The sequence below is a fragment of the Castor canadensis genome, chromosome 15, assembly GCF_047511655.1.
Source record: "Castor canadensis chromosome 15, mCasCan1.hap1v2, whole genome shotgun sequence".
In the NCBI taxonomy this organism is placed as follows: domain Eukaryota; kingdom Metazoa; phylum Chordata; class Mammalia; order Rodentia; family Castoridae; genus Castor; species Castor canadensis.
The window spans coordinates 27,523,217-27,549,728 of NC_133400.1; the positions used below are offsets into that span (position 1 = coordinate 27,523,217).

Consider the following 26,512-nt stretch of genomic DNA (forward strand, 5'->3'; position numbering starts at 1 on the left):
AAAACTGAAAGCAGTGGCTGAGAAAACTTATACATTTCATGCTGTCACCATCCTGAAGAAGACACCCGGAAGCCCTCGGTGTTAGATTGCAAGTGACTACTCTCAAAGACATAAAACCATGATTACTGCTGTTGTTATTAACCTTAAAGAAGGAAATATTTTTAAATGATAACACATTTTTATAAATTTATGTAAAGTCAGTGATCTGTGTTAAGTGGTCCAAGAGGCTGAAAATTTGAAGCCTGTTGTTCATAGGGACTGCCAGGTCCCCACATAATTTTGAGCCTTCCATATCCAGTGTGATGCTGGATCATTCCTATAGGAGACAGAACATTCTTGAAGATCCACCCAAGGCTTCTTTTCATGGGGGAATTTAGACAGGAATCTGAGAGAGTTAGGGAGGACTTCATGTGTTAACCTCAGCGTTCTGTCTCTTAGAGCATCTGTGCGTGCCTTTGTCCCTGTCATGTTATAATGACTGCATGGGATGCAGGCTGAGAAACCCACACTTGGGGATGGCTCACCATCCTGGGGTTGGGAGGATCTGGATAGGTCCTGTCCCTGCCATTTCCTAGGTGTGTGACTCTAGGGGTAGTGACCTCCCTACTCTGAGCCATCATGGTCTTATTTGGGAAGCTGATCCTTCGTTCTGCCCAGTGACTGGATTGTGAATGAGAAAATGCACATAAAAGCTCTTCGAAACCTTCGTTGTGGAGCAGATAGACAGATAGACTCCCATTTCTCCCACTCCCCTTCTGTTTCTCAGCAGAAGCCAACTCCACATGCGGTTAAAGGTAATGGCGTCACACAGGATGCCATCCTGACATCCTGTCTCCCTTCGGCCATCATTACCTGACCAGCAAGTCTCTTCTGTGGCCCTGTGCCAGAAGTCCACAAGCCTTCTGTGGTTCCGTGAAGTGACAATGTCATCATGATGTTGCCAACACTTTTCTCTAGTAGCATTTGTGCTGAAACCAAAGGTGCCCTCAGCACCTGGAGCACAGGTCCCAGCTGGCCCTGTGGCTTGACGGAGCCCATATTGTAGCTTAGCTTGGACCTGTAGGTTGGGGGTGGAGGGCACTGAAGAAAAAAACCATACTAGGAGTATAAGATGCTGACAGGGACTGGAAATGTCAAAGCTACCCTAATGACGCCAACTTGTGTAGGCACAGGGTAGAAGTCAGGCTGCTCACAAAACCAAAGAGAACCAAATGGTCTAGCAAAAATGGTGTCTTCTCAGCCAAATCTGGGAGCGCCTGGCTTCAAGAATGTTACCAATTCTGGGTAAGGAGAGTCTTTTCATCCTAGTTCGTTCTGGGTTCCTATATCCAGACCTTTGCTTGGAGACACCATGGTAACCATGATGCCATAATGGAACATTCTTTCCAAGGTGGTAGAAGAAACTCCTCTGTTGAACTCTGCTGTGTAAGGCCAGAGTGAGTTCATTTCTCGTGTAGTGGGAGCAGTTCAAGAACTCATAGGACCATCCTGAGGACCAGAGTCATGAGTGACTCTCTGCGCTATGTTCATGGATTCCTTAGGTTGTGGAGCACCGTTTGAGGTAAAGGTGTTGAGCTGGTGGGATGGTGTGAGGTGACACACCCAAGGGCTTTAGATTCACACAGTCCTGAGCTCAAATCCCAGCTCACAACTTGGTAGCTGTGTGACCTTGGGCTGGTTCCTCGATAGCTCTATCAGTTTCTGAATCTGTAAAATGGAGACAGTGAGAGTGTCTACCTCCTAGGGTGGTTGTGCAAATGAACCGAGCTAAGTGGTAGTGACTGGTTGTCACTACCCAAAAGGCATTCCAGCGTTACATAAGCCAGCAGAGTTTAATGGGAGGAGTAAATGGCTCCTCCTGTGTGGTGGATGGGCTTCCACCAACATCCTGCCTTTTCTTTTAGCAGCATTTTATGGCTACAGAACTGAATCAAGGGTTCAATTCCATGAACCAAAAACAAGTCCTTTTCAGAGGCCCAACTCTCTAGGACATTCGGACATCCAGAGGCCCAGGCTGCATTGAGAAGAAAACAAAAAAGTGGGCTGCCTTTTCTCCATCATCCATCTTGCAAACTGCTGGCTGAGTATTGGCACGGTATAGCTGCTTCCTGCCTTTCTACTGCACAGACTGAGCACCTGGCATGTGACAGGTTAGTTTCCTACATATCAGAACTTTTTTGAGAGGTACTGAGTTTTGAAACTCAGGGCCTTGAGCCTGTAGGCAAATGCTCTACCACTTGAGCCACACCCTCATCCCTTTTGGCTTAGTTATTTTTCAGGTAGAGTCTTGTGCTTTCTGCCAAGGGCTGGCTTTGGACCTCAATCCTCCTATCTCCACCTCCTAAATAGGTGGGATTACATGGCATGGGCCACCATGCTTGGCCTTCAGGAATTTTATGGGTGAAAAGGGAGAGGTGGGGAGCAGAGAAATCCCTGTGTGTTTGTGAGGGTGGTGGAATCACTGGATCTCTGTCTTCCCAGCTGCCCATGGTGCCCGCTGTGCTTGTCTCCGGGGATGGCAGAGATGAGAGGTATGCTGCTGGTGCTGCTGTACGTGTCCCACTCATCTGCCAGTGAGTGCACAGCTTTCTTTTCCAGGACTTTCAATGGCACATGTGGCCTGGCAGGGAATCATCCAGGAAAATTGAGTGGCCTTTAACATCCAGAGAGGGACTCAGGGGAAGATGACTCTCAGCACTTTGCACTGGGCAGTGCAGTGCACGGTGGGGCAGGCATGTGGGAACCTGGCCTCTGAGGCCTGAAGCCAGGGCTAATCTTGATGGGGCGGGGAGGGGGGAGATAGTTGGGAATATCAGCCTTAGGCTGCAGAAAGGCTGCTGGGCAGAGGTTAGCTCCACCTTACCTGCCAAGGGTTCACTGCTGCTCTGCAAACTGTAACCCCTCCCCCATCTCAGGGCTGGTCGCAGAAGTAGTGTGCCCACCTCCACTGCTGTTAGAGGCCATCAGAGCCTCAGGTGGCAGAGGTGGCAGCTGTGGTCCCCTGGATTAAGAAGTCCAGCCTAAAAAGGGGAGGTACTAAAACTTTGCTGCCATCTTGCCTGGTCCCACCCTGCCTTCCTGGGGTAAGATGTGAGGAATTTCTCCTAACCCTCCACCCTCCCTGCCCCCACCACACATGCGCACATGCGCACATGGGCAAAGACCTCCATCTTCCTCCGCCTCCTCTTCCTCCCGGCCAAGGAGACCAGGGGTGCCAGGAAACACAGAGGGCCTCTCTCCCCTTAAAAAGCCATGGTCAAGTGACCCAGGACAAACATTTCATCTCTGATCAGATTTCCTCCTCAGCTCCTGGCCTTCCAAGGATTTAAAAACGTCCAAGAAGAGCTTTGGAAAAAATGACAGGTTCTTGTGTTAAGAAAGATAGGTTAGTGCCTTTTCTTGGCCAATGTTCCAAAAAAAAAAATAAATAAATAAGACCACCAAATCTTGTTATTGGTGTTTTCTGAAGCACTCAGTGGTCTTACAGACACAATTTTGCTAACAATCAGTTTTGTCATTGTTCTAGAAAAGTCTTTAAGAGCCCTTAGTGGAGAGATCCTTCCTTCCAGCCCTCCTTCACTATGTTTTATTTTTAATCGCCACATAATTTTTTCTTATTAATGGGGTACTCCTGTCCAACTAGACGAATCTCAAGGGTCATTCCATTTTAATGTCCTAACATTCTCTGTGGTTCTATGTATATAAAACTTTAATAAAAAAAACCCCACAGGCAATACAGCCCCATCTTGGACCAACCCATGGCTGGCAGGAGGAGCATATCATTCAAAATACTAATCAACATTTAACTCTTACTGGAAACAAATTCCAGGCTGCCCAAGAGACCATCCATTTGATTAGGTGGGAAGGCAGCAGCTGAGCAGGGCTGGACAGTAGGGTAGAGACAACTCTTACTGGGGAGGACCTTTCAGCTGTTTGACAACAGGAAGTCTGGGAATGGTTACATGGAACAGCCTTTTTGTTCAGATAATTTCTTGAGCACCCACTAGGTGCCAGGCACCATTCTGGCCTATAAGGATACATTCACAAGCAAAACAGAGGTCCAGAAGATCCTTGGGACCAGCTGATGTGCACAAAAGATGTCAGATAATTGCCTACTGTGTCATGCTGCATGCTGAACAGATGAGCCTTAGTACCAACACTGTAAGGTGACTTTAGACTCAAAGATGCCACCATACATCTTCTTCCAAGAAGACCCCTAGGATAAGAAAAGAGGCAGTGGTAGAGTTAGAATTGAGCAAAATGGAGAGCCACCAGGGGAGGGTCCTGAGGGCTGGTGGACACAAGCAAACAGGGACCAAGTCCTTGCCCCCCCAGTGAGTGTGCACCCTCTCTACAGCCTCTACAGATTGTGGCAACCAGAAAGCCTCTCTGGTGGACCCATCCGAGGAGAACCTGGTCAGCAGCACGGAGTTCCCATGGGTGGTGTCGGTGCAGGATATGCAGTATGCCCACCTGGCTTTCGGCTGCATCCTCAGCAAGTTCTGGGTCCTCAGTATCGCATCTGCCTTTCAGCACAGGCCAGTACCCATACCTGGGTCCCTGCAAGATGTGCACCTGCAAAATGCAATGGTGGGACAGATATTAAATAGATATTCCCATTTCCAAAATACAAATGAAAAAAAGAGAAGACAGGAGTGACTTATCCCAAGCAAAGAAATTTCATTAGGTTTTAAAGTTCAAGAATAATCCTTGAAGAACTGATGCTCTGCCTCTAGGCTCTCTGGATGGCAGCATTGCCCTCTCAGCCTTGGGTACTGGCTCTTCCCCTGGAGCACTGGTTGGAGGCCTTTCCTGAAGGCACTGGGCTGTGGCAGTGCCACACTGAAGCTGAGGCAGAGATAGCTTATCCTATCCCCTCTGAGCCTGTGGTGAGGGTGGCAGCCCTGCCGATCTCTGAATCCCCAAGCGGTCCTTCTTCCCTTTTGTGAAGGATAATGCATATTCACTCTATTACTCATATCCTGAAGAATCTAAGAAGTCTGATAGCCAGCCTTCGTTTCACTCTGTCTCCATCTCCTTTTCTCCTAACTGGCTATGTTTCTCTTGGTGTAATCCTGTGATTTCTTTATCAAGTGGAAGCACAGCCACACCCTTGACGTTCTCCTCAGGACATGCTTTCTCATTTTTTTTGCAATATGGACAGGCTGACAATTTTCCAAATCTTTAAATTCTGCTTTCTTTTGGCTTAACAATTCCTTCTTTGACTTACGCCTTTCTTCTTACATTTTACTATAAGCAGTAAGGAGAAACCAGGCCACACCATCAATACTTTGCATAGAAATCCCCTCAACTAGATATCCAAACTTCTTTTCAATGAAACACAAGAACGCAATTCAACCAGTCTTTTTGTTTGTTTGTTTGCCATGTTGTAATAAGGATTGTCCTTTTCTGTTTCCAATAAAGCTCCTTTTTTGCATCTGAGACCACACTAAAATCACTTTTAACAACCATATTTCTACTAACAATCCCTTCAAGGCAACCTAGAGTTCTAAAAATGTGTTTCAAAATCTGTCCAGCTTCTACCCATCACCCAGTTCCAAAGCTACTTCCACATTTTTAGGTGTTTATTACAGTGGCACCTCCATGCTAAAATCTGTATCCATCTACTAGGGTGACAATAGAGATTTATTTCTTATAGTTCTGGAGGCTGGAAGTCCAGGCTCAAGGTGTCAGCAGGGTTGGTTTCTCCTGAGGCCTCTCTCCTTGGCTTGCAGATGACTTCCTGCTCATGGTATCCTTGAATAGCCTTTTCTCTGTGCGAGATCATCCCTGATGTCTTCCTCAATTTGAAAGAACACTAGTCACAAGGGCTGTGGACATGGCTTAGTGGTGAAATGCGTACTGAGAGAGTGTGAGGCCCTGAGTGCAAACCCCAATACCACCAAAAAAACAAAAAAAAAACACCAGAATAAACCATCATTTTGGATTAGAGCCATGCCTATTTTAATCTTAATAACCTGTTTAATGACCATATCTCCAAACATGATCCCATTGGTAGACAGGGCTTCAACTTATAGATTTTAGGGGAGACATAATTCGGTGTATAGTATTCCCCAAAACAACTGGTAGCACACCATACACATTATGCTGTCTTGGATTTTCACTCAATCATTAATTTGGGGAACCTTTTCTTTTTTCTTTTTTGTTTTCTTGAAGGCAGAGAATGGAGATTTATTGCACAGCTGGGAACGTGCTGTGGGATGAGGGACCTTTTCTTATTGACTTGTGTCACTGCACAGTATGTCAGTGTAGATAGGCCATAATGCATGGCACATAATGGAATTTGAGTTGTTCCGGTCTTTTAATTGTATCCAAAATGCGACACTACACTTGCTACAATGTGACAATGCCTATGTTACAATGCTACTCTTGTTACAATGCAACAATGCCTATGCCACAATGCTATACTTGTTACAATGCAACAATGCCTATGCCACAATGCTATACTTGTTACAATGCAACAATGCCTATGTCACAATGCTACACTTGTTACAATGCCACAATGCCTATGTTATATCACACCATATATTGTAGTATGTATAACCTAGGTGTGGAAAGATAGGGCTAAAAAAGACATGAACAAAAAAGACAGGAACAAGCTTCTGGCTTTTTCTCCTTCTACTTCCTTAGCATTTACTTCATGAATGCTAGGTTACTTGCTGCAGACACTTAAACAGTGAGGCCTTCACTACAGACTGAATTCCTACTGTCATCTGGAGCCTTTCTTAGCTGACTTGGTGCTCTTCTGCCCTGAGTCAATGTTCAGAATGTGACTCTTGCCCCTTGTTTTTGTTTTTGGTAGTGTTTTCTGTCCTTATTGTTTTTTGTCTTTCTGTTCGCTGTGTACTCTGTATTTTTTAGTGTTCATCTTGATTCTTTTACATATTTGCATAGCTTTACATATTAGCTATGTACATATGTAATATGTTTAGATTTCTATAAAAGATGATAAAATTGGTCTATGCATCCAACTCTGACTTTCTGCCCATTACCAGTTATACAATTTGATCATTGCGTTTTTACATTTTACATTTGTACTCCAATCTATAACTCTCAAGAAGTTTTCTTTTGTTCTAATTTTAATACCATATTATGAATTTCACACCTCTTGACAGTCTTTTTGCTGGATTTTCTCCATTGGATATTAGGTTTGGCTAAAATTTATCTTCCAAATAAAGGCTCCCAAGAACCATATTTTCTTGGTCTTTGCATATTCAAAAACTGTTCTGTCTGACTGGAGGTGTGGCTCAAATGGTGGAGCACCTGCCTAGCAAGCACAAGGCAGTGAGGTCAATCCCTAGTACTGCCAAGGAAAGAAAGAAGAAAGAAAGGAGAGAGAGAGAGAGAGAGAGAGAGAGAGAGAGAGAGAGAGAGAGAGAGAGAGAGAGAGAGAGAGAGAGAGAAAGAAGAAGAAGAAGAAGAAGAAGAAGAAGAAGAAGAAGAAGAAGAAGAAGAAGAAGAAAGGAAGGAAGGAAGGAAGGAAAGAAAGAAAAGTAGGAAAGAAAGGAAAGTGCTGTCCTTAAATATGACACTTAAGTAAGACATCATGGCTCACCTCTTTCTTTTGAGGACTTCCTATGCATTGCCACACCTTGACCAACCCCCACTTCGGCTTCTGGTATTAAATCTTGAAGTGGAGAAGTCTGATGTGATTCTGGCTTTCTCCCTAAAGGTAGGGTGACTGCCCATTTCATATACTTGGAGAGGCCTGGTTTATGCCTATTACCCAGCTTCTCTTAATACTTCCTTTCATTTTCATTTTTTCCCTGGGTTAGACAATACATCATATTGTCAAACCTTGGGTGACTTCATCATTGCTGGTCTGTGTGTCCACTTCTCTGTCACTTAAGTCCAGCATCTTTATTAGCCATGTTGGATCTCTCCTCTAGACCTACTCTCTGCCTTTCCCCCTATAGGTCCCAGAGGGCTGATCTCTGTGGGTTCCACCTCTGTGGGTTGGCTTCAGCCAATGAGAGCCAATGAGGGACCAGTAGTGGGGACTGGGTCAGGGTCTTTATTCCCCTGAGGGGTCCTGCAGACTGGCTCCCTCCTCCTGCTAAATGTTCCACTCCACCCACCCTGTCTGATGACTTCTCCTTACCTAGAGCCCAGAGGTGCCATCAGCACCTTGTTGTGACCTCAGCCTATGCCATAGGTTTTCCTTGCATCCTTTCAAAATAGTGGTAAAGAATCTCTTATGAGGTTATCTGCCTCCTGCCCACTATGAGGTAAAGAAGCTCTTCTGCCATATTCTTCATCTGCCATCCTGTTCTGCCTAAGCCCAAGGGGCCAAGCAACCATGGGCTGAGCCATCTGAAACCATGAGCCAAAACAAATAATTCCTCCCTTAAATGGCTTATGTCATGTATTTCATTGCAGTGATGCAAAAGTAAATAACCAAGTAAGTTGTTACCATAGAAGTGTGTCATTGCTGTGAGTAAACCTGACCCTATGGAACTGGTTTGTGGGAGAATTTTGAAAAAAGACTAGAGAAGCAAGCTATAGAAAGCCTAGAATGCTGTAAGCAGAGCTTAATAGGATATTCTGGTGGAGCTCAGAAGACTGGAATGTTGACAGGAATTTGGATAGTGAAGGTCAGGCTCATGAGGTTTCAGATGAGAAGGAGGAAGGACTCTATTGGAATTTGGACAAGAAGCCATCCATGTCAAAGTCTGGCAAAGAATTTGTCTACATTTTGTCCATGTCCTAAAACTTTGGGTAAGGCTCACAATGATTTAAAAGTAATGGACTGAGTAATTTGGTAGAGGAAATAGCAGTCAGGCTGTGACATGGTTATTGCTGGCTGCGTTTAGCCAGGTTCACAGAGAGCCAAAAGCAAAGCAGGAAGATGTGAGAACTGGCCAGTCTGGCAGGTTGAAAGTTGTGGACCAAGTGGGTGGATGTGGAAAAGAGAATAGTACCATTCGAAAGAAGCCAAGCACTTTGCACTAGGACTTTGTACAGGAAAAATGCCTTGAGGGCATCTCAGGAATTGACCAGACTCCACCTATCACAGGCTCTGAGGTATAAGATTGTAACTCATTTGAAACTTTCCCTTGAGAAGAGAGCCACCAGAAGAGAGCCCTCCTTGCCCAGGGCTGCCTAGAGATGTATTTTCCCAGGTTCTGCTACCTAGGCACTCAGATGCCACTGCAACTGTGACCCAGGGTGGGGGCTTGGATATGTGATGCTGGTTTTGTGGGCATGGAGAATACAAGTCTGCTGGTTCTCTTTGGAATGCAGTATCTGTCATTTTCCTCTCTTTGTTAACTTCTGTTTCCATTTTGGTGCCCCTAGTTGTGTTTTCTGTGGTCCCTGTTCTCCTTTATGCTGCTTCTAACCTGGCCTGCATTTCAGTGTTGGAGATGACTTTGTTCTTTCGGCTTCTTTGCTGAAAACCATCTTGACCAGGCTTTTCTCAGCTCCTTGGAAACAGGAGCTTGTAACTCTCTGCCATCTGTCACTACTCTTGTCAGCCCATCCTGTGTCTCAGAGGTTAGGATTCTGTAGTATCTCTCATTTTTGTGGTGTTTGCATTTGCTTCTCAGTGTCATAGCACATGGGTGATTCCCAGGAGATGAAGTGGGGAACATTCAATTTAACTCCATCATCACTAAAGCCGGAGCTTCTCCAAAGTACATTTCCAAAGTGTAGGACACAGAAAGATGCTTATATGGAAGTATGAAATGCTAAGAGCAGGAGTCATGACTGCATATTTGGGATAGCTACGACTATGATTATTTTTAAGTAAACAAACTATTCATAGAAAAGTTAACCAGCAATAACACATTAACAGATTATCTTTGAGTGTTGGAGAAAATAATGCTAAGATAGAAGAATCCCCAAGACTCCTTGGGCTCCCAAGACAGGACATAAGCTGAGGGATTCAAAACTGATTTCCTGAAGAAGTCCAAAAGAGTGAGTAAAAATTAACCCATGGAAGATGAGTTGGATGAGTATTCCAGGTTGAAAAAAACAAAATGGCAAGTGGAAAAACAGGGAAGTGGGGAACTGCCTTGGTTCCTTGGCCTCTCAAGATTCCTGTCTCTTTCTCCAGGAAGGCTGCTATCATTGTGGTTGGTATAGCTAACATGGATTCGAAAAAGATTGCTCACAAAGAGTACCCGGTCAACACCATCATCATCCATGAGGACTTTAATAACTACTCAATGAGCAACAACCTAGCCCTCCTGAAGACAGACACTGCGATGCATTTCGATGACCTGGTCCGGTCCATCTGCTTCCTGGACAGAAAGCTGAGCATGTCACCAGTCTTGGAGAACTGCTGGGTGTCAGGATGGAATCCCACATCTGCAGTTAATGCAATCCTTCTCCTAGAGGAGGCTGTGTGTGTGCTGGCAGTGGGGGTGATTTGGATGAACCATTTTTGGGCTATCTAATGCAATAATTCCAGTTCTAGAGCTTCTAGAGTTAGGCTGGAAGTCTCGAGCCAATCAGTTGAGATTCATAGTGCTTTCTCTTTTTCTGTCCCTTCTTTCATAGCATCATCTAGTTCCTTTTCCTCTATGTCTATCCCCAAACTTCAAATATATATATATTTACATTTATATATAGGCAGTGGACTCCTAAAATATTATGTACAAGCTGATGGGTGGGGGACATTATTCCCTGAACTAGATATGGCTTTCCTCTTGTGTAAACCATCCTGTTTTCTGTCATTCTTGGAAAAGACAGAAACAAGAAACAAGGAAACGGATATTCGTTAGATGTGGAGGAAAGGGTGAATTATTCTCTGCCTTGTATACACATTCAAGTTCAATGCAAAGGTAGTTTTCAGTAAAAAATCAGACAGAGTTCTGATTTCTATGGAGAAAAGAAGTTTACAGAAGCATGTTTTACTCATTCACATTAGGATATGTAAGTTCCATCGTGTTGACTTGGGAAGGACCTTCTTGTTAGTAACTCTTGGGTTCTCTGTTGCATGGTCCAGACAGGAAATCACATGACAATGAGTATCCTGAGGAGAATCTCCGTGAAAGACATTGACCGGTGTCCCTTACCCAAACCCCGGAAAACAGGATGCGGCAGTCACACACAGCAGGAAACTGACGCCGTCTGCTTGGTAAGAACGTGATGAAGCAGAAGTTAAATCCTGAAGTAAGAATCGGTTATGTCAAGGGGAATTCGTGAAGGCAGGGACAAAGGCTTGAGATTCAAGGATGTGTCTGGGAGGACCAGTACTTGGCAGGTAGCAAGTGCTCAGAAATAACCTGCGGAATGATCAGACAAGTCAGTGCTTACTTGTAGCTCCATCACTCAAGAAGTTGAGGAAGGAAGGTTGTGAGTTCCAGGCCAGACCAGCTTCATATTGAGACCCTGTCCAAAAAAAAAAAAAAAAAAAAAAATCTAAGTCAGGTGTGGTGATTGAGCCTATAATCCTAGCTAAGGAAAGCAGAGATTGGGAAGGTTACAGTTTGAGGCAAGCCTGTGCAAAAAGTTCCCAAGACTCCATCTCAACCAATGGCTGAGCACAGTGGCATTGTCTGTCACTCCAAAGAGGAGTGACACGGTCCAGGCCTGCCTGGGCATAAATCAAGACCCTCTCTCAACAAAAAAGGGGCTGGCAGAGTAACTCAAGCAGTAGAGCACCTGCCTAGCAAGTTTGAGGCCCTGAGTTTAAACCTCAGAACTGCCAGCAAAACAAAATAAAACAAGAAAAACCCAGTGGATCAACGAGGCGGTTATCATTTTCAGTTAACGTGATTTAGCATGTCTAGGGCACTGACCGTGTTATATTTTTATTAGCGTGTATAATCGTACACAGTGAGGGGCATCAGTGTGACATTTCCGCATAATGGGCTTTGATCACATTTACCCCTCCCATTCCTCTCTCATCCCCTTCCCACCTCCTCCTTTGCCTTTTCCTTCTTCCTCTCTAGTAGTCTGCCCTTTATTTCAATGATCTTGTTTTTGTGTTTGGTTTTTTCTCTCTAATGCTCACAAATGAGAGGAAATGTGATACTTGTCTTTGTGGGACTGGTTTATTTCACTTAATGTGATGATCCGCAGTTCCACCCATTTTCTAGCCAGTGACTTCATTTTCTTCTCTTAGTGCCTGCGTAAAACTCCATTGTGTATATCTGCCACATTTTCATTATCCCTTCATCCATTGATGGGCACCTAGGCTGAGTCTATAATTTGGCTATTGTGAATAGTGGTATGATAAACATGAAGGTCCAGTTGTCTCATTAATAAACTAACTTTGATTCCTTTCGGTATATACCTAGAGATGGTATTATTGGATCATATGGGTATTTTTAATTTTTTGAGAAACCTCCATACTAATTTCCATAAGGGCTGGACTAATTTATATTCCTACCAGCAGTGAATAGAGTTCCTCCCCACCTCTACCGCCTGACCCCCGATCCTCACCAGCATTTCCTGTTGTTTGTTTTTGTGATGACAGCCATTCTTACTGGGGTGAGGTGGAATCCCAATGTCATTTTGATTTACAGTTCCCTGATTGCTAAGGATGCTGAACATTTTTTCATGTCTTTATTGCCAATGTGGTTTTCTTCATTTGAAAAGTGACTATTCAGTTCATGTGTCCATATATTGATTGGGTTTTTTGTTATTTTGGGTTTAGTTTTTTTAATTCTTTATGTATCATGTATAATAATCCCCTATAAGATAAATATCTGGCAAAGATTCTCTCCTATTCTGCAGGCTGTCTCCACTTTGTTGGTTGTTTCTTTTGCTGTGCAGCTTTTATATTTGATAAATCCCATTTGTCAATCTTACTCTTATTTCCTGAGCTATCAGAGTCTTATCTAGAAAGTCCTTGCCTATTCTGCTATCTTGAAGTGTTCCCTATGTTTTCTGCTAATAGTTTCAAAGTTTCAGGTTGTCTTTGATCCACGTTGAGTTGAATTGTGTACAGGGTGAGAGATAGGGATCTAGTTTCAGTCTAGTCTCTGGGGCACTCCTTGTTAAAGAGGCTGTGTTTTGTTCAGTGTACGTTTTTGGCACCTTTGTTTGCGAATCAGATGGCAACACCTTCTTGGATCTTCTATTCTATTCCATTGGTCTATGTGTCTGGGTTTTTTTGTGCCAGTACCATGCTGTTTTTTGTTACTATGACTTCATAATATAGTTTGAAATCAATATTGTGATAACACCAGCATTGCTCTTTTTTGCTCAGAATGGCATTGGCTATTCTGGTTTTTTTTATGTTTCCATATGAATTTTAGGATTGTTTTCTCTATCTGTGAGGAATTTCATTGGAATTTTGATGAGTATTGCTTTGAATTTGGATATCATTTTTTGTGGTATTAACCATTTAAGCAGTGTTCTGCTGATCCATGAATAGGGGAGGTCTTCCCATCTTCTAGTGTCTTCTATAAAGTGCTTTATAGTTTTCATTGCAGAGGTCTTCAAAATCTTAGGTTAAGTTTGCACCTAGTTCTTTTTTAAGGCTATTATGAATGGAATTGCTTTCCCAACTTCTTTTTCAGTGAGTTTGTTTTTGGTGTGTGGGAAAGCTACTGTTTTTGTATGTTGAGTTTGTACCCTGCTATTTTGCTGAAAGTGTATATTCTAGTGGAATCTTTAGGATCTAATAAATATAGAATTAGATAAATAGGGGTATGTGCAAACAGGGATTGTTTAACTTCTTCCTTTTCTATTTATATCCCTTTTATTTCTTTGTCTTGCCTTATTGCTCTGGCTAAGAATTCAAGTACTATATTGAATAAGAGTGGTAGACATACTTGTCTGGTTTCTAACATTAGAGGAAATACTCTCAGTTGTTGGCTATAAGACTGTCATAATAATAATAAATAACACAATAAGCTTTTATTATGTTGAGGTATGAACCTACTATTGCTAGATTTTTTAAGTCTTCTATTTATGAAAGGATGTTGGGTTTTGTCCAAGGCCTCTTCTGCATCTATTGAGATGATTATGTGATTCTTGTTCTTGCTTTTGTTTATTTGCTGCATTAAATTGATCAATTTTTATATGTTAAACTGTCCATGCATTCCCGGGATGAAATCAACCTCACATGTGTATGATCTTTTTAAAGTGCTGATCAATTTGGTTTGCAAGTATTTATTGAGGATTTTTGCATCTATGTTCATCAAGAAGATGTGCCCATAGTTTGCTTTATCCAGTTTTGGTGTCAGGGTAACACTGGCCTCGTGGATTGAGTTTGGAAGTGAGCCTACCTTTTGTATCTTGTGGAAGTTGAGGAACATTTACTGTAAGTTCTTCTTTAAAGGTCTGCTAGAATTCAGCAGTGAATCCATCTGGTTGTGGGCTTTTCTTTCTGGTAGGTATTTTTTTTAATTACTGTTTCAATATCATTGCTCACTATTGATATGTTCAGGTTATCTGTATGTTTCTTGTTCAGTCTGGTTTTATTGTTTTGTATTGTTTTGGTTTTTGGTGGTACTGGGCTTTGAACTCAGGATCTCAAGCTTGCTAGGCAAATGTTCTTCCATGGAAGCTACACCTCCAGCCCTTCTCCCTTTTTTGCTTTAGGTTATTTTTAGATAGGGTCTTGCATTTTTCTCCTGGGTCCAACCTAGACAGCAATCCTCCTACCTATGGCCTCCCATGTAGCTGGATGACAAGCACACACCACCATGCCCAGCTTATTGGTTGAGATGGGCTCTCACTTTTTGCCTGGGCTGGCTTCAAATAATGATTCATCCAATCTCTGCCTCCCACATAGCTGTGATTACAGATGTGCACCACCGTTTCCAGTTTGGTTCAGTTTTCATAGGTCATATGTGTGTGGAAATACATTCATTATTCCAGATTTTTCAATTTATTGGACTGTAAGTTTTCAAAATACTCCTTAATGATCCTCTGGATTTCAGAGGCATATGTTGTAATGTCACCTTTTCATGTCTAATTTTATTAGTTTGGATCTTCTCTTTCTTTTGGTTAGTATTGCTAAGGGTTTGTCAATATTGTGTATTCTCTCAAAGAATTTTGAGGTTGGCTTATTCTTGTTTTTCTAAGACCTTGAGATACATCATTATTCATTTCCTATCTCTCTCGTTTTTTAATGTAGGCATTTATAGCTTTAAACTTCCCTTTTTCATTGTATCTCACAGACTCTGTTATGATGCACTTTTGTTTTCATTTGCTTCTAGGAGTGTTCTTCATTTCTCTCCTAATTTCTTCAATGACCCACCGGTCAGTCTCCACGTGTTTATATATTTTCTGTAGTTTCTCTTGCTGTTGATTTCTAGTTTTATCCCATTGTGGTCTGATAAAATACAAAAAATTATTTCAATTTTTTGTAATTGTTAAGACTTGTTTTATGTTCTAAAATATGATTTTTTTATAAAGTCCTGTGGGCTGCAGAGAAGAATGTGTGTGGAATATTTTTTAGGTGCCTGTTAAGTCCATTTGATCTATAGTGTCATTTAATTTGAAGTCATTTTGTTGAGTTTTGTCTAGATTACCTATCTGTAGAGTGAGATATTTAAGTTACCTACTATTATTATTTTGGTATCTATCTGAGATTTTTCATGCAGTAGTGTTTGTTTTATGAAACTGGGTTGCCCGCGACCTGCATGGGTATGTTGCATGAACCTGACTAAGAGCAGTGGGAAATGAGAAATAAGACACACACAGACATACAGATATAACACGAAAAGCTGTGGACGGGAAGACTGCATGTTCCTGATGGGAAACGTGAGCACCTACCTGAGCCATAGTGTTTATTTTATTAGGTCAGTACAAGGAAAAGACTCAGGTAAAAATCAAGATTTAACAATTCTTTGATGGAAGGTGAAAGGAATGAGGTTTGGTGGGCTAATTTTCCTAAGGCTAATGAAGCTTAATTACAACACATCAATTCTGGAACCATCAAGGCACGCAGGACACCTTATCTAAGGAATTGATTAATTTGGCATCAGGGAGTCTCCTAACAGTTCTGGTACTTTATCTAGTTTTGCATCAGAGGGCTGGTATGTGGTCACAGCAGGTTGTATTCTTCAAGGAGATGCAGGAACAAAGGTCAAGACACCCGGTACTGGGAAAAATATGGTAGAAGAGGCTGTGCAAACTTCTACATGGAGAGGCTGTGCAAACTCATACCATGGAGAGGCTGTGCAAACTCCATGATATCCCAGTCCAGGGTTATGCCTGGTCTCCAACATCTCCCCCTACTCTATTTCTTAAAAGCTCCTGATGCATTTCTATGTTTAATCTGAGAAGTCGCCTTTTGATCTTTTGATTTCCAACTGAAAGTAAGCAAAAACAACAAATCATTAATAATACAATGCCAATGAAATACCAAAAGGAATATTTCAGAGTATTAAAAGGGTTAAATCCTTGTAATTAATTTAATATGGTTTTTGCTATATCTGCAGGAGCAGCCACCTGATTGTGTGCTCGCTGCATGGCTAAACTTTGCTGTCTTAAGGCTTGTAGATTAAGGGAGTCATTGTTATTTTTCCAGGCTCCCATGACATGTGTTTAACGAGTTTCCATGGGAAGTCTGTGCCATTGTAGGTGATGCAGTAGCACAAATATGTTGGAAGCCTGCATGGCACAGTAAATCTTGACGGAATTGTAGCATTTGAACTTCATCTCCCATAGCCAGCAAAGCAGCTTCAAGAGAATTTAAGTGGATATCAATTTTTTCATCTATATAAACTTGTTGTTGAAAGGCATAACTTATATTTTGTGCTAAGGTATTAACATAATGAGCATTTTGAATGCTTTGGGAGAGGGCTTCTGCAGCAGTAGCCATGGTGGCAGTAGCAGTGATGGCTGCCACAAATCCTGCTTTCAAGAGCTCTACAAATCTTTTTTCTCTTACTAATAATGATTTTATTTCTTTGACAACCTGTAGTCCTCTATCATGATACCATGGTCCCATGAAATTTGTAGGTATCAAGATATAGGGGCTTTGTTTTACTATAAGTAGGCTGTCATTTATGTAATTGTCCACACTTGAAGCTAAATTGCAATTAGAACAAGAGATGTCAAAAATAGTTCTATTTTTAGAAATGTTAATAGATCCAGCCAATAAAGCAAAAGGATGTTGAACACAAGCTTGCAAGCCTTTCATAACAGAGCTGCCTGAATGGCTGGTTAGATTGATATTAGCAGTAGCAGCTCTGAGCTTTCATATATCTGATTGAATGGTTCCTCCGTCTGGTCCCACCAGAGGGGTGGTCCAATACCCCATAATATTGGTTTCAGAAGTGCCATTATAAGACCAGTACACAAGCTTGTAGCATGTAACATTAATGGCCATTGGAGAAGCAAATATACATTGTTCCCATGAGGCTCCCTTATGGGGGCACCAGGGATTGCGTTTGTCATGACAGCGGGGAAAGTGAGGCCAATGTGTAGCATTATATGGCTCAGTGGCATTAAACCTGAAAAATTCTAGTTTTTTACCAAGAAACTGAGTACCATTCCATAACAGAGCACTTTTCCACATAGGCATGAGAGGGAGACAGTAAGGCAAATTCCCCGGACATATGGGTAAAGCAACAGCTTGTCCTATAAAATGATAATTAGTGAAAGTAGGAACCAGGTGTCCACTGGAGTGACCTCCTACCAGCTCAGAGTCATTAGTAAAAACTGGTAAAGAAGGACTTTTCTAGGTAACTGCATGAAGCAGAGGTAGATGAGGCACAAAAGCCCAATGTACTAAGTTCTGGGCTTCTGCAGCATTCACCTGCTGACTAATGATGCTAATCACAGCTAGCAGAAGAACAGCAGGGCACCCCTTAATGCATTCTTGGCCATATCCACCAAGCATTTTATTTGACCCCAAGTTGGGGGAATAGATCCCCGGGTTGTTTCACTGTGTTTGTCAAGGTGATGAAGTTATCTCTTGTAGGACTGGTAAGGGTGGTTCCTTATCACTTTCAGTGACAGGATCTCCATAGGTTTGGTTTTTGGTGGGCTTGAGCTCCTCTCCTCCTCCATCAGGTTGAGCTTCTGCATCTGATGACTGATGGGTTCCATGGGTCTTCACGAACTGTGAAGGTACCCAAATTGGGCTTTCTGCACTTTCAGGAAAAACAGAAGCATGGCCTCAGCCCATAACAAGACTGGGCTAGGGCTTTGCCAGGCCCCAGTCATTACATCTTTCCACAATACCTGTGGCAAGTGTTGTTTATTACAATGTTCCCAATGTTTTTCAGCTGGAGAAAAGCCAGATTCAGAGCAATTAAAAAAATTTAAAGTAAAAAGAGCTTTGTTAATTTCAGTGGCCAGGGAGCTGTCTCTCCCTTCTTGTCTTTGTAATTGAAGTTTTAAAGTTTGGTGAGCTTGTTCCACTATAGCTTGACCTTGTGGATTGTAGGGTATGCCTGTGGTATGAAGAATTTTGTAGGAGACACAAAAATCCTTGAAGGCAGTAGATATATAGCCTGGGACCATTATCAGTTTTAATATGGAGCAGCTTGCCCATCACAGCAAAGGCAGCTAAACAGTGATCCATGACATGGTGTGTTGCTTCTCCTCATCTTGGAGAGTCAAAAACAAAACCAGAGTAAGTATCAATAACAACATGGACATAATATTGTCATCCAAAATATGGAATGTGAGTAATATTCATCTGCCATAATGTTAGAGGACAAAGACCATGAGGGTTAACACCCTCACTGGGCACAGGCAAATGCAGAGCACATTCTGAACACAACTTAACAATCTGATGAGCTTGTTCTTGGGTGATATGAAAATGTTTATGAAGAGCTCTGGAGTTTTGGTAGAACTGAGAGTGACTTTGTATGGCCTGGTTTACTGGTGATGATATATCCAACTGTAAAATTAATGGAGAAACCAAGGCATCAGCCTGGAAGTTGCTGGCTTTGGAGGAGTCACATTGCCTTATTTTTCATATTTCTTGTGTTTCTACACTGGGATTTGTGCATCTGGGCCAAGTCATTGGATGGAGGTTTAATCTCCAGTATTCTTTCAGTTGAAGCATCCTAATGTTCAGGCAGGACTGGGTAATGGCATGGTTGAGGTACAGCTTCTCATTGGTGTACTGGGGGTGTAGCTCAGTAAACAGACATTTTCCCAACATGCTTAAGGCATCAGGCCTAATCCCCAGCACCACTCAGAGCAGAGTAAACTAGCTGCAAAGGCCACCACAATTGTTAAATACAACTACTATGGAAGTGCAATAATAACTAATTAAAGCCAATTGTCACCACAACTCCAATAACCTAAGAGGAATCAGACAGCAAAACTATGATTATTGTTAAACGTGGTTTATAAGAGTAAGAATGGATAAAAGTACAAGGAATAGTACTCATGGGTATTACAAGAAATACAGAGACATAAAAATGGAAGGAGGAGAGGGGAAAGTAATGGTGGAATGAGAAAGAAGGGAATAGATAGGTAGGCTCCAGTTAAAGGTAAAGTGGAAAAAAAAATATATATATATTAATAATAAAACCCAGGAAATGAACAACCAGCCAAAAACAATGACAATAAAGAAAAAAATGAAGAGGGAATAGAGAAAGATGGAAAAACAAGAGAGAGAAAGCTAATCTAACTGAAGACAGAAAGAGAATAAATATTGGCATGGGAAGAAAGGAGAGGGAGGAAGAAAAGATGATAAACATTGATTATTAAAGGCTCACATCTACAATCTCTAGATCTGGGGGACTTAAGCAAGAAGACCACAAACCCCAGACCAGCCTGGATGGGGTCCTGTGGGAAAGCTCATCTCAAAGACAGAATAAAAAATAAAAATAAAAATACAATAAAAATAAAATAACAACAAGAATGACAATTTGAACAGCAGAATGGGTGGGGGGACCAAAAGAGGTCAAAGACATTAGATTTTAAATGGAGAAGTAATATACAGAAAGTATAAAAGCAAAGAGACAAAAGAAATTGTATAAAAAGTAGAATAAAAATATATGCAAATCCTTAAACTGATCAGTCTGGTTTTAAAAGTCTATAAAAAAGTGACTTGTTGATGAAAAGAGGAAAGGAAAAAAGAAAATGTAAATAACGAAAAGAGGACAGTTTTCCTCTGAGTATACAATCTACCAATCATGAGGTCTCAGCAGACTGCCCACAGGCTCTCCTTTCTCTGGCCGATTTGGTAGCTGGCTTCCTGGTGGGAACAGTTTGTCAGTTTGGCTTCCTGCTTCCTTGGTGTTATTTTGCCTAGCAACTCAGGGTCTGTTCTGTGTGGGGCGCCCAGCCAGCTACCACTTCTCAGAATTTGATGGAGCAGACTGTAAGATATCCATTCAAGTGTCTGCTGCATGATAGGCTCTGTCTTCCCAGAGCTGTGTTCAAAAATTGGTTTCCACTGTCTTCTGCGAGGGCCAGTAATTTGGCTCCATGTGCAGCTCTTCATATCAAACTCAGACCTTCCTCAGCAGCTAGGCCAGCATTCTTGGTCAGCTCTCAGTGGACAGGTGTCTCAACCTTGCTGTGTGTTCCCAGAGATGTCTGGGGTCAGTCCCTCCGCTCTCCAACTTAGAATCCCTTCACAATGGTTCCAACTACTGCATTGCTGAGGAGAAGAGAGGATCTCCCGTGTCTGCAAGCTGCATTTGCAGTTTCCAGGACCCCTACCTGGCTGGACTGGCTCTCCTTGGCATTGGGCCCAGTGTTAATTGTGCTTTCCAAGTCACTTGTGTCTGCTCTCTCACTCTGCTTTGCCACTTGTACACCCTCTGGGTTCTTTTTCTTTTCCTTTTCCTTTTTCTTGTTTTGTCAGGTGGTGGTTCTGAGGATTGAAGTCAGGGCCTTGTGCTTGCTAGGTAAGCACACTACCACTTGGGCCACACTCCCAGTCTTTTTGCTTTTTGTAATTTATCTGATAGGGTCTCAAGTCTTGAATCACGATTCTCCTACCTCTGCCTCCCAAGTAGCTGGGATTATAGGTGTGAACCACCATACCCATATTAAACTAATATTCTGTCTGATAACAACTGAAACCCCAGAGTGTATTTTATGAGGCTTTTTCTTTCTTTTGCCTCAGTCCTGGTCTTCTGCAGCTGCCTGAGCTCCATCAGGCTGGGCTCTCTGTCTTCCCAAGCAGTCCTTCAGTTAAGCTTGCCAAAACTATCTACCTTTCTTTTAAAAATCTGGTTTTAACTGTCTGCTACTGAAACTTCAGTGTGTCTTACCCTCACCCACTTGCAGATACACCTGCAAGTCTTTAGTGTGGGGTCACTGTATCTACTACCTGTGGAACGAGAGTTTTCTCTGTTGCTATTGTTTATCAGATATTGGATTTTCTTCTGCCCTTCACCTAGATGAGGGCTCTACAGGTATGATTGTTCTACTGTCTCAGGTCCTCTGGTGTCCAAACCCAGAGAAAATGTGGCTCACCAGGGCCAGTCAACAAATGTTAGGGCAAAGTCAGGAACCTAGAGCTAGCAGATCTCCAAGTGGAGTTTCTCTCCTCTACTGTAAATTGTCTTTCTAAGATGCTGATGACTCCTTCTCCTCTAAATAACCTTCAGGACTCCCTGATGAGGAAGTGCTTTCCTCCAAAGAATCTAGAAGGGAAAGGGTTTTAGAATAAGGGGGAAATTTTTGTATCTACTGACAAGTCTAAGTCTTTCTACTGTAAAAACACAGAGGACTGCCTCTAGTTAAGCAGTAAGTTTGCCCTTCCAAACTTGGCCCATTTATTGACTACCTTCTTTGTACTGGGCCCTCTGCCAGGTAGAGCACTTTGGCAACTTCTTACATTAGATAATATGTTGATTTACAGTAGAAGACATTTCTGGTTGACAAATTTCTTTTTGGTGGTACTAGGGTTTGAACTCAGGGCCTTGTGCTTGTTAGACAGGTGCTCTACCACTTGAGCTAGTGCACCAGACCTTTCTTGTACTCAGTATTTTCAAGATAGGGTCTCACGAAGTATTTGCCTGGGCTGGCTTTGAACCAAGATCCTCCTGATTGCTGCTCCTAAGTAGCTAGAATTACCAGTGTGAGCCACTGGCACCAGGCCCAGTTGACAAAATTCCATCAATCCAGTGTCATACTTCATTACATCTAAGAAGACAGCAAATGGGGAATCCACCATTATTTTCCATAATGCCAAGAAGGAAAAGAATACTGTCACTTAAACTCTGCTATCAACCGATTAAAGACACATCCTAGTCTCAAAGTTATTAAGGCTTAAGTGTATTTTGACTCAAGAATATGGTAAATGATCACCCAAATGATCACCTTTTCAAGTTCACTTCCAAGTTCAGGTTGATTTTCAGTTGTGGTACACCTGTAAACAATACTTTGTTTTTGAACAGACTCATGCTTGCAAGCCATTTAATGATGACTTATCCATTTAGAATTTTTTTTCCCTCTCTTGAAAATGTGATGTAGTGTCTAGGGGAACTAAAAGTCACACTTGTCACTTATAGAATATACTGCCAGGCTCAGTGTCTAAGGGGTTTCCCCAGCAACACAACAAAAGCAGAACCACTCTGAACTCTCCCCACCCCTTTTTATTTTATTTTTTTACAACTGCTAGGGCTTTTGTGGAATGTTAAGGGAGAAGGTCACTCAATGAAAGAGCCCCTCTGTGTTGTGGTGCCCTGCCACCCTGGGAAATGAGATAGGGTTACTCCAGAGGGACACCTGGTACTGATTGTCTCAGCTGCTTTTGATTCAAAAGCCACAGTGTCATAGGATTATGGGGAAGAGGAAAATCAGCACATTTGGCACCCAGGGGAATAGCAACTACCAACCTGCAAAAACAGGCAATAGCCAGGGTGGTCTACTATTCAATCATTCATCAAAATGCATTCCAAATTGCATTCTTTTCTTTGTCAAGCAGTTAAGACCAACTGGGAACAGGACTTCTGAAAGGAAGGAGACACACTGTTCTTTTTCTTTTTTCTTCGTTTTCTTGTTTTGAAGACAGAGTTTTACTACACTTACTGTGTAGTCCAAAGCCAGCCTCAGTCTGGGATTATAGGTGTGAACCACCACATATGCAAGACCACACCATTTTTTTTTTTATTGTTTTATTATTCATATGTGCATACAAGGCTTGGGTCATTTCTCCCCCCTGCCCCCACCCCCCCTTACCACCCACTCTGTCCCCTCCCTCTCCCCCCACCCCCTCAATACCCAGCAGAAACTATTTTGCCCTTATCTCTAATTTTGTTGAAGAGAGAGTATAGGCAAAATAGGAAGGAACAAGTGTTCCTGGTTGAGATAAGGATAGCTATACAGGGAGTTGACTCACATTAATTTCCTGTACTTGTGTGTTGCCTTCTAGGTTAATTCTTTTTGATCTAACGTTTTCTCTAGTTCCTGGTCCCCTTCTCCTATTGGCCTCAGTTGCTTTTAAGGGATCTGCTTTAGTTTCTCTGCATTAAGGGCAACAAATGCTAGCTAATTTTTTAGGTGTCTTACCTATCCTCACCCCTCCCTTGTGTGCTCTCGCTTTTATTATGTGCTCAAAGTCCAATCCCCTTGTTGTGTTTGCCCTTGATCTAATGTCCGCATATGAGGGAGAACATACGATTTTTTATCTTTTGGGCCAGGCTAACCTCACTCAGAATGATGTTCTCAATTCCATCCATTTACCAGCGAATGATAACATTTCATTCTTCTTCATGGCTGCATAAAATTCCATTGTGTATAGATACCACATTTTCTTAATCCATTCATCAGTGGTGGGGCATCTTGGCTGTTTCCATAACTTGGCTATTGTGAATAGTGCCGCAATAAGCATGGATGTGCAGGTGCCTCTGGAGTAACAGTCTTTTGGGTATATCCCCAAGAGTGGTATTGCTGGATCAAATGGTAGATCAATGTCTAGCTTTTTAAGTAGCCTCCAAATTTTTTTCCAGAGTGGTTGTACTAGTCTACATTCCCACCAACAGTGTAAGAGGGTTCCTTTTTCCCCACATCCTCGCCAACACCTGTTGTTGGTGGTGTTGCTAATGATGGCTACTCTAACAGGGGTGAGGTGGAATCTTAGTGTGGTTTTAATTTGCATTTCCTTTATTGCTAGAGATGGTGAGCATTTTTTCATGTGTTTTTTGGCCATTTGAATTTCTTCTTTTGAGAAAGTTCTGTTTAGTTCACTTGCCCATTTCTTTATTGGTTCATTAGTTTTGAGAGAATTTAGTTTTTTAAGTTCCCTATATATTCTGGTTATCAGTCCTTTGTCTGATGTGTAGCTGGCAAATATTTTCTCCCACTCTGTGGGTGTTCTCTTCAGTTTAGAGACCACTTCTTTTGATGAACAGAAGCTTTTTAGTTTTATGAGGTCCCATTTATCTATGCTATCTCTTAGTTGCTGTGCTGCTGGGGTTTCATTGAGAAAGTTCTTACCTATACCTACTAACTCCAGAGTATTTCCTACTCTTTCCTGTATCAACTTTAGAGTTTGAAGACCACACCATTTTTAAACAGAGAGCCTTCAGGCCCCAGCAGACTTAATGGGTGTGGACAAGGGCCCATTCACCAGTCCTAGGTAATGAGCCAGAACTCTGGAATGAAATATCTAGCCTCTGCTGTTCAGCAGTGTGGAGTGACACAAAGATTGTGAAGACCCTTCCCTTGAGTGAGAAGCACAGAACAAAGTCCAGGATGTCTGCTGGCCTTGGTCTTCTGAGAGACAAGCAGGGCATGATGGTGGCTTTGCAGAGCATGCCTCCCTGCTGACCTGCTCACCCAGCTCTGGGGTGGCTTCCTGAGGTGCATTGGAAAGGGACACACCAGGCAGACCAAACACCCAGGATGGGAAGGGACTGGTGACCACCTTCTGTTTCTCCCCCTTTGAGTCCATTTAAACTGTTTCCTGTGGTGAGCTACAGCCTCCCCACCCCTACTGTCTCAGTCAACAAACAGAAAGAACAACATGGCATTGCCCAGCTCTTTCAGTCAGGTAGGCCACACTAGTCAAAGAGCCAACTCATTACTCTTCCCTTCAGACCAAGAGGGAGCATGGGGTCGGGGACAGGGCATCGCTTTAAGAGGAGAACTGGGGTAAGCAGGGGGAGGCAAGTGGGGCAAATCATACCTAGCATTTGTCTTGTTCCTTTCCCCCATTTTCTGCAGCTTTTTGCAGAGAAACAATGACCCTTTACAGACATTGAGTGTGCACTGTGTGCCAGGTGCTGTTGGAAGGTGCTCTGTAGGTGTCATAATTATTAACTTCATCCGCACTTTGGCTTGGAAAGAACTAGCTCCTTTGTCCAGGGTCGCATACCTACCTAAAGCAGGCCAAGGGGAAGGTCCTAGTAGGGCAGGACTGTGAGCAGTGGACAGTGGGCAGTGGTGATGGAGAAGCTGTGAACCCAGCCCAGTGTTGCTCCATGGGAACTGAAGTCTTAGGACTGCATGTGGGAGGGAGCAGATTAGAGGAAGGATGGAAGTAAGAAAGAGAGGAGAAAGGAGGAAGTGTGAGCATTCAGAGCCAGAAAGGAAAGGAGCACCAGCATCAGAGGAATGAGAAGCCAAAAGAGAGGGTACTCTGAAGGGGCCAAGAAAACGATGAGCCAGGAAGCCACAGGCAGTCTTCAGAGAGCCACAAATCATTTGCTTAATACAAAGCAAGTCACCATGTTGGAATTTGTGGTGCTGGCTATCCAGGTTTGAAAAAGTAGTCCATAATTTGTCCCATTTTCCATGGAAAACCAAGTGCAAAACATTTTTAGAACAAGCAGAAAGTTGCACGAGGATTTGCTCAAATGTTGTACCAAGCCTTAAAGCCTTCTGTCCTTTGTCACAGGGAGAACCAGGAAGCCCCATGATGTGCCAGCTACAGGAGTTGAATCTGTGGGTCCTCAGAGGGATCCTGACCAAAGGAGGCAACGCATGCCCTGGCCTATTTCTGTACACCAGGGTGGAAGAGTACAGTGACTGGATCATGTCCAAGGCTAAGAGGGCCGGCCCTTCCCTGACACCGCTCCACCCCTGGGAGAAGATGATCCCCATCCTCTATTACAAATCACAAACTGTCATAACACAGAGTATGCGTTCTGAAACAGACCACATGGAATGGACCCAATCCTCCTCCCAAGGACAGAAAAGGTCCACTTTTCATTTACGGCTGGTGAATGGCTCTCGAGATGGCCAAAACTTTAGGGTAAAGGGACTCCAGGAATCAGACAGGACCGTGCAGGAGGCCATTCAACCTATGTACTATGACTACTATGGCGGGGAGTCTGAGGAGGCTGGGTCTGTTGCAGGGCAGAACAGGCTGCATCAGCCCCAAGAAATGAGCTTGCTTTTCTTCGTGCTTGTGTTCTTTGGCAGCGGTGTCTAGTCTGGGAGCTAACCTACCCCACTGAAGAGGAAGCACAGAGTACTGGCATTCACCACACTGTCTAGTGTCTGTTTTGGATGGGTGCATGCCTGGGCTGCCACGGACAGGCCCATGGTACGCACGGGACTGGCTCTCCCTCCTCTGTCTCACTCCCACATGTGGAAGGTCACTTTCGTTTGTGCTTGTGAACTAAATGTGGGCTAACAAGTGTCAAATTGTTAGAGTGCCCTGTGGTTCTTTCAATGGTAACGGTTCCAGAGACCAGGCTGGGAAGACACT

General features: G+C 42.9%; 1 protein-coding gene across 2 annotated transcripts; it reads left to right on the forward strand.

The window, feature by feature from the left end:
* Positions 1-2,515: 2,515 nt before the first annotated feature.
* On the forward strand, positions 2,516-26,233 carry Prss54 (serine protease 54). Of its 2 annotated transcripts, none has more exons than XM_074055369.1 (5): positions 2,516-2,573; positions 4,367-4,542; positions 10,083-10,337; positions 10,973-11,104; positions 25,697-26,233. In XM_074055369.1, exons 1-5 carry the CDS (start codon positions 2,516-2,518, stop codon positions 26,231-26,233), a joined length of 1,158 nt encoding a protein of 385 aa, XP_073911470.1. The 2 variants fall into 2 exon arrangements, with proteins under 2 accessions (XP_073911470.1, XP_073911469.1); XM_074055368.1 differs by having other exon boundaries at positions 4,367-4,538; positions 10,079-10,337.
* The last annotated feature ends 279 nt before the right edge of the window (positions 26,234-26,512 follow it).